The 8,261-nt window shown below is 31.9% G+C and overlaps 2 protein-coding genes across 2 annotated transcripts; both read left to right on the top strand.

The window, feature by feature from the left end:
- The first annotated feature begins 4,072 nt into the window (after positions 1 to 4,072).
- On the top strand, positions 4,073 to 5,239 carry Tsp_08138 (conserved domain protein). Its single transcript, XM_003373497.1, has 5 exons — positions 4,073 to 4,170; positions 4,362 to 4,416; positions 4,580 to 4,762; positions 4,972 to 5,037; positions 5,066 to 5,239. The coding sequence occupies exons 1-5, from the start codon at positions 4,073 to 4,075 to the stop codon at positions 5,237 to 5,239; spliced, it is 576 nt and encodes a 191-aa protein (XP_003373545.1).
- A 970-nt stretch (positions 5,240 to 6,209) lies between these two features.
- On the top strand, positions 6,210 to 7,679 carry Tsp_08137 (conserved hypothetical protein). The gene is made up of 3 exons (XM_003373496.1): positions 6,210 to 6,253; positions 6,616 to 6,676; positions 7,614 to 7,679. The coding sequence occupies exons 1-3, from the start codon at positions 6,210 to 6,212 to the stop codon at positions 7,677 to 7,679; spliced, it is 171 nt and encodes a 56-aa protein (XP_003373544.1).
- The last annotated feature ends 582 nt before the right edge of the window (positions 7,680 to 8,261 follow it).

Genomic DNA, 8,261 nt, shown 5'->3' with positions numbered 1-8,261 from the left:
GGGTGAATTCTTCCATTACCAAATGCTGGGGTAAATTAAAATAAATTTCACAATTCTTTTCAAACAAGTTGAGCTCATGCATAGCATTTATTTGGAATTATTTGAGGTATCCACTGGGTTGGTACGTTGAAACATATTCCATGCTTCACAGAAACTACGCCATCTGTGAAATAATTTTATCCATTATTTCCAGCAATGGGTTCCCAATAGGGGTATGTAAATTTTTTTATAAACTAAAATTAATGAATTTTTGAGAAATTTGATAAATTTTCCAGTTTGTGCATTGAAATTTATAGAATAAAAATACTGGCACATGAAACAAAAATAGCTTTCTAATGAGATAATTTGGCAAATTTTTATCTCTGAATGTAATAATCAAAAATATTCTGAGAACAAAGATTGTCAATTTTGAAAGTTCCTGTATTTTAAATGAAAATCAGGAACAATTCTTATTAAAATAAATTCCTTTTTTCCTGTGGAAACATTCATAGTTTTGTTGTGCAAATTAATAACACCATTCCATATAAATATTTATTTAACTTTCATTTTTCAATTCTTTTTATTTTGATTTGTTAAAATCCTATTTATAAGCAGCACGTTTTAAAGTACTTATCAAGGAAAGCATCAACATGAAAGTTTCGAAGAATTTTTTAGTATTCAACAAATAATTCTTTATCTTTAAAAATCAACTTCTTTAATTTTTAAAAAGAAAAATTTTTTCTCAAAAATTGCAAAATTTCATGGGTCATAGACTTGGTTGTTTCTGCGAAAATTGGCGAAAATTCAGTTTTCAAAATTTTGACTTTATCTTGATTGTTATAGTTTCATACTGATGGAAGATGGAATTTTAGAGACTTTCATCTTAAACTGCATGGTAGTTTTCGAATAAATGGGCACTAAATTTGAGGTTCTGCGTATTTTAATACATACAGAAGTCCTCCATCAGTAATTGTTTTCCAACGGCCGGAATGGCTGCCAATTTCTGCACATGAAACATTTCAGACATCAAATCCGTTAGATTTTTACTAACGCATCTTTTTTACGATTAATAGAATAGAATTTCTTTAATTATTTCTTTTAAATAATCATTAATTGCTGCAAATGAAAACGCGAGCGCTGTAATTGTTTACTTTGTTGAAAAGCAAACATTTAATGGAATGTGGTTCTCATTACCATCTTTTCCATTTACCAAGCATCTCATTCAGACCGAATTTGTGGATATTTAAATTTACTTTTGCCACATAAAAGGCATGCAATTGTAATTTGCATAATTAATATAATGTGTAGTCGCCCAGGGTGAATCTTCATTACAAATGCTGTGTAATTAAATAAATTCACAATTCATTTCAAACAATTGAGCTCATGCATAGCATTTATTCGAATATTTTGAGGTATCCACTGGTTTGTACGTTGAAACATATTCCATGCTTCACAGAAACTACGCCATTCTGTGAAATAATTTTATCATTATTGCAAGCAATTGTGTCCCAATTATGGGTATGTAAATTTTTTTATAATCTAAAATTAATGAATTTTTGAGAAATTTGATAAATTTTCCAGTTTGTGCATTTGAAATTTATAGAATAAAAGTACTGGCACATGAAACAAAAATAGCTTTCTAATGAGATAATTTGGCAAATTCTTATCTCTGAATTGTAATAATCAAAAATATTCTGAGAACAAAGATTGTCATTTTTGAAAGTTCCTGTATTTTAAATGAAAATCAGGAACAATTCTTATTAAAATAAATTCCTTTTTTCCTGTGGAAACATTCAAAGTTTTGTTGTGCAAATTAATAACACCATTCCATATAAATATTTATTTAACTTTCATTTTTCAATTCTTTTTATTTTGATTTGTTAAAATCCTTTTTATAAGCAGCACGTTTTAAAGTACTTTTCAAGAAATACACAATCATGAAAGTTTCGAAGAATTTTTTAGTATTCAACAAATAATTCTTTATCTTTAAAAATCAACTTCTTTAATTTTTAAAAAGAAAAATTTTTTCTCAAAAATTGCAAAATTTCATGGGTCATAGACTTGGTTGTTTCTGCGAAAATTGGCGAAAATTCAGTTTTCAAAATTTTGACTTTATCTTGATTGTTATAGTTTCATACTGATGGAAGATGGGATTTTAGAGACTTTCATCTTAAACTGCATGGTAGTTTTCGAATAAATGGGCACTAAATTTGAGGTTCTGCGTATTTTAATATATACAGAAGTCCTCCATCAGTAATTGTTTTCCAACGGCCGGAATGACTGCCAATTTCTGCACATGAAACATTTCAGACATCAAATCTGTTAGATTTTTACTAACGTATCTTTTTTACGAATAATAGAATTGAATTTCTTTAATTATTTCTTTTAAATAATCATTAATTGCTGCAAATGAAAACGCGAGCGCTGTAATTGTTTACTTTGTTGAAAAGCAAACATTTAATGGAATGTGGTTCTCATTACCATCTTTTCCATTTACCAAGCATCTCATTCAGACCGAATTTGTGGATATTTAAATTTACTTTTGCCACATAAAAGGCATGCAATTGTAATTTGCATAATTAATATAATGTGTAGTCGCCCAGGGTGAATCTTCATTACAAATGCTGTGTAATTAAATAAATTCACAATTCATTTCAAACAATTGAGCTCATGCATAGCATTTATTCGAATATTTTGAGGTATCCACTGGTTTGTACGTTGAAACATATTCCATGCTTCACAGAAACTACGCCATTCTGTGAAATAATTTTATCATTATTGCAAGCAATTGTGTCCCAATTATGGGTATGTAAATTTTTTTATAATCTAAAATTAATGAATTTTTGAGAAATTTGATAAATTTTCCAGTTTGTGCATTTGAAATTTATAGAATAAAAGTACTGGCACATGAAACAAAAATAGCTTTCTAATGAGATAATTTGGCAAATTCTTATCTCTGAATTGTAATAATCAAAAATATTCTGAGAACAAAGATTGTCAATTTTGAAAGTTTCTGTAGCTTAAATGAATATTATTGTAGATGGAAATTTTTTAGCAATGCCCTGAGAACAGTCCTACACTAAATGATGGGCATTTGAGGAACTGTCAAAAATTGTTGAAATGTTTCTTGCCTCAGTTTTTCTATTTCCCTTAGGCCATTTTGCTCTTACTACACCAGAGTCACTGTGAATTGCTTTTTATATTGTGCAACTACTCTTGTGCAACTCTTCAAAATGTGCTCTCTGTGGTTAGCAATTCATTAGATTAGTGTGATATGGCCATTTGTCCAGCAGCGTTTTGAATTTTACTCACCCACATCACCTATGTCTGAAAAACAAGTTGTGTTTCATATGTTGTGATTGTAGGACTTCAAGAATACGCCATCTGAAAACTAGCGGATTTCTATTTTCTGTTAGTGACATTCATTCTGTGCTTGGATTGATAATTTCCAGTAATGAGAATGAAAAATGGAATTCCTTTTTGAGATCCTTTGGAGAAAGTATGTAATAAAATTGCATTGTCCATTACTTAACTAGTTCTTCCTCTTTTCTTATAAAGCTATTTCCGTCCTTAATATTTGATGGCAATGTAAAATATTTTGCATAGCGTGCAGGCAGTATCAAGAATGGGAATTTCATTTTTTTTCACAACTAATTGTAGATTCTAATATGCTATATGAACTTGATGAAATGAATTTTCATACTATTTGCATTGTTCATCACATTACATGCCTTTAAGCAAAATAGCTTTTATTTTAGCAAACAAATTAATAAAAGAACACTTTTAATTTATGCTATTACGCTCTTACTCATCAAGAATTAGGTTGTTTTTCCAAACCGAACTTTGCGTACTATCATCCAATATTGCAGAATATCGCTTTCGTGGTTAGTTAGTTTGTTGGTCGCCATAAGACGAGGTGTGCAAATGTGATCTCACTTTTGCATATCGTCTATAATTAACAGGTAAATGATATTCGACAATGTGCAGATATTCGATGCTTCATTTATCCAATATGACTAATAAATTTGGTTTTTCCGCTATTATTACAAGCATTAAAATATTCCTATCCCTATATTACTTTTGTTTCTTATAGATGCTGCAGACACACAAGTACCACATCAATACAGCCATTACTGGAACCTGCATAAAGCAATCATTCACCATTTCGTACATGAATAAATTCATTTGCATGTTAAAAGCAAGTAAGTGATTCAATAATTATATGGTTATTTGTTATGTCATTTGCATGAATATTATCACATAAACAAATACGCAATAGCCATGTTATAGAAAGTAATTGAAGCTGAATAACAGTGTATGATAATAATATTAAAATTCATGCGATTTGATTTAAAATTTTTAATTCCTAATTATTTTTCCAGAGAAGAAAGTGGTCGAAATGCATACATAGGTCTGACAGAGGAAGAAAGACAACATGTAAGTAGAAGACATTGTTTTACCTGTATTTCAATCATTTTGAAATTTAGAATTAATTTTTGGACTGTATTTTGAAACTTTTATGCAACTCTCACTTATGCGAAAAGCCCTTTTCATTGACAGCGTGTGATAGAAATGCTAATCAAAAATAATAGATAATCAGTGGTTCATTAGCAAGCTAACAGTAGCCAGATATCTACGGTCGATGACAACACAAGATAGAGATGTCGTTGAAACGAAGCAGTCGCATATTCATTTTCACAGAAAAATGCACCGGTTACTTACAACACTATGGTCAAATAGCAGCGCTGCAATGAATGCGCTAGCAATCATACAGCGTCTGATTGTCGATTTAATTATGCAATTTCTTCTCAGTAGTTAAAGACACAAAAAAGCTTGCAAAAAGTCACTGCTTGATTTTGACCATTACTAAGTCTTCTGAAAATTAAGCCATCCTTAACTGTTTTGGTGTGATTCTAGAGGTCGGTTTGTTTTTATTGTGGTCCTTCAAAAGATTTACTGCGCTTAAAACTTTCATCGAGAAGCTGATTGTAGAAGGTACGCTTAAGAACCAAAAATACGGCCACCTTAGCACGCTTTGTGAAACGAGATGAGCCATTAGTATCAGCCATAAGTAGATTCTTTGCAGCTTATTACTGAGTGGAATGACAGTAGCGCCGCCTCGAAAGCAGAGCAGTTACGAGATGCAGTATGTCGAAGCAGTATTGTTCTTTTGTTGGCGGTTCTGAACAAAGTGCTTTCTTTAACTTTGCCGCTTTCAACACCTCTCCAGGTCTCTCGCCTTGATGTATTACAATGTTGAGACAATATGAATTCTAGAAGAATGGAGGAGTAAATCAAGGGAATGCTTTTGTGTGATTTTGGAAGCAGCTGAAAAGCTGTACAGTGATTTAATACCCCTCCCTCGAAATATATCCAGGCAAATGAGCAGATCTATCGACCCAAAAGAAAACAGAGAATATTACCCACTGAGGGTGTGGAAAACTTTTTTGGAGAACGCTATTCAGTAGTTCTTCGACAAATTGCTTCCACACCGCAATAATGCCATGCCATTAAGTGCCCTTATATGTCGATTCTGATCAGTAAGATTTAAGCCCATTAGAAAATCTGATGGTCACCTAGTAAAGATATATCGACGACCAAAACGAGCTACTCAAGTGTGAAATTACACGCTGAAAAGAAAGTGTAAAAACGTACTTCTTTATCATTATCCAGCTAACGCGCTTGATGCTCTTGCATTGCGCCCAAACGATTATTACCCGATGGTATCCTTACTCCTACAGATTTTCGTTACTCAGCCAATCACCTCAGCCAACGCAGAACGAAGCTCTACTGCAGTGAAATATCTAAAAAGCTATTTCCGGACTTCCATGACAGAAGAACGACTGAACAGACTTGCAGCAATGTGTACATTCATTCTGACATTTCCATTGATAATGACCTTGTAATAGAAAAGTTCAGTTTCAAAAGGGATCGAAATGTGTCGTTCATTTGAAATACAATTAAAATTATCAATTTGAAAGTTATTCTATCACGTGATTGAGATTCTAATTTTGTTTAAATGAAAAAAACGTCACTAACGGGAAGCCGTGGAAAGGAAGTGAATTTGTGGCGGCTATGGAAAATTGTATCTGTTAATCAGGTTGACCATTTTGTTGGGCTCACGCGGGAATCTGAAGCTTGGCATAAAATCATCGGACGTCTCCTTGTGCGCAAACAAGTACAAAAGGTAAAAATCACAAACATCATTAAAATATATCTGAAATTCAGGCATGAATCACAAAGCAATAAATAAAAAGTATATGAAAATCTGCAGGTATTAATCAAACTGATGATAGCCGGATTGGCTGTACCACAGCTGCAATGTTCTCAGTAAAATAAATACAAGTCGCATTCAACATAAATGTCGTAATTCCATTATAGGAATATATAAAGCAATAAAACAGATGAAATGAGGAAAAGTAAAAAAATTATTATAATACTAACTTAAAGTATATTTCAAAAATAAAATCACGGAATGATAATTAGTTGATAAATTGAATAATTGAAAATTGATAATAATTGAAATAATAATTGAAAATACAGTAATATACATTATTTAAATAACCAAATTAATGATAAGAAGGTTACTAAGTAATAAGCAAATGTTGCACATCCATAGTTATTATTTTATTACAGTGCTGTTCAACAAAGGGTGGCGGTGCGTAACCAAGGTGCAACTGCAGGATGCTACATTCAGGTAAAAATTTAATACTGAGACTTATTTTCCTGATAAATTGCTATGAATGCATGCATATTTAAATATTTAAGCAATTTTCAATTTGAAGATGCGTAAAACTAGAAATACTTTTAAAGCAGAATTCTCAATTGCATAAAGTTGAACATTGAAGGTTGTGAAGAAATCCATATTTCAATTTGCTATTTTAGGTAATCGTCTAGATTTAACTGGAGAAGACGATAAAATTTTCAGTTTATACTTGCTTATGGCATTCAATTTCACTTTGAACTGAGCAGGTCAAATATCACTAAGCGTATAGTATTATCTATTATGCATGACAGAAAAATACCGTTTTCATACATAAATCGTTTTCAGTTTAATTTTATCATCACTTTGTATTTTTTTCTAAAATTTTCACCATGAAGACATTAGATAAATCATAATTTTCATCTAGTTAATTTTGCTTGGCATACAGCGCAACTAGTGTGCTCAATCATTGTTTATTTTTTGTTGACATCATGTTCTAATTCATATTAGAGTAGCATATCCAACTTACGTAAGCCGGCGTTTACCGCTACGTGCGCAGTGTCTGCCTTTTATGCAAATTGGGCGGTTTGAAAATTAACTTCATATTAGCAGTGCGCCAGTTAAATAGACTATGTTGACTAACAGAGGCATCGACAGCAATGTTTGCACGATCTATTTTTGCTTTAAATACTGAGTAAGGTGTGTTATTAGATATAGAGGAATCTTATCTTTTCAAACAAAGGCGTGGTGCAGTTTCGATTTAAATTTGCATTTCAATTTGTTTGCTTTTGAGCTTATGAGTGGCCTGCATAATATTTGTTCAACGAAATGAAATACGTTTCATACTTGTTAATCAATAGAAATGAACTTTATGTAAATTTTCCTGAGGCTACTATTAGTTGCTCTAGAAACTCATTTCAAATGATTGTAGGCGAACGGTGTGCGGCGAATGAACAATGGCGTTTTCAATACAATGATGGACGAAGAAGAACAATAAAAACGGCTTTGTTTTTTATTTATTATAAAATTATTTCATTGAATTAATTCTTCTACATTTAGATAAAGAAGAATAGAAGATGAAAGTGGACGTCCAAGAGGACGAGGGTAAGTTCGGTAAGTATAATTCTTTGAGTTAGGCTAATTAGCTAAAGTTCACTGAGGAGTTCTTGAGTCTGTAATTTATATAAACTCGAGCTGTAAGTTATCGAGCATTTAATTCAGATGATTGTTAATTAGAGTAACTGGACATAGATCATGAGTATTATTTTAATAAATTTGAGTGGCTTTCCGCATTTGAACGTTTTCATGTCCCATGCCTTGTCGAGTTGAGTTTAGGGTTCATTTGCGGAAAGTGAAATGGTTGAATAATTTGTCGATCATTTCAAAGGACAATTTTTGAGCATAGTGAGTTTGTAGCACTGCTATAGTTTGAGTATTAGAATAAGTAAATGTTTGAGAATAGCAGTGCAAGGATAGGAGGAATGTGAGATAGGGTGGTGTGCAGGAGTTCGACGGGTTACACTGCACGACGCGACCCTAACCGTATCAAATGATGAAAGTCCATATTTTCAAAGCTCAC

This window comes from Trichinella spiralis (genome assembly GCF_000181795.1).
Source record: "Trichinella spiralis strain ISS 195 chromosome Unknown Scfld6, whole genome shotgun sequence".
In the NCBI taxonomy this organism is placed as follows: Eukaryota; Metazoa; Nematoda; class Enoplea; order Trichinellida; family Trichinellidae; genus Trichinella; species Trichinella spiralis.
Note: the sequence above shows the minus strand (reverse complement) of the source record. Positions and strands in the feature narration are given on the sequence as shown.

Excerpts from the sequence above, each read along its gene's own strand:
- Tsp_08138 (XM_003373497.1), top strand. The coding sequence starts at position 4,073 with ATGCTGCAGACACACAAGTACCACATCAATACAGCCATTACTGGAACC. Across the intron at positions 4,417-4,579 it reads CAGAGGAAGAAAGACAACAT|TGGTTCATTAGCAAGCTAAC; the intron begins GTAAGTAGAAGA and ends ATAGATAATCAG. Across the intron at positions 5,038-5,065 it reads TGAAACGAGATGAGCCATTA|CTTATTACTGAGTGGAATGA; the intron begins GTATCAGCCATA and ends GATTCTTTGCAG.
- Tsp_08137 (XM_003373496.1), top strand. The coding sequence starts at position 6,210 with ATGAATCACAAAGCAATAAATAAAAAGTATATGAAAATCTGCAG. Across the intron at positions 6,254-6,615 it reads AAGTATATGAAAATCTGCAG|TGCTGTTCAACAAAGGGTGG; the intron begins GTATTAATCAAA and ends ATTTTATTACAG. Across the intron at positions 6,677-7,613 it reads CTGCAGGATGCTACATTCAG|GCGAACGGTGTGCGGCGAAT; the intron begins GTAAAAATTTAA and ends AAATGATTGTAG.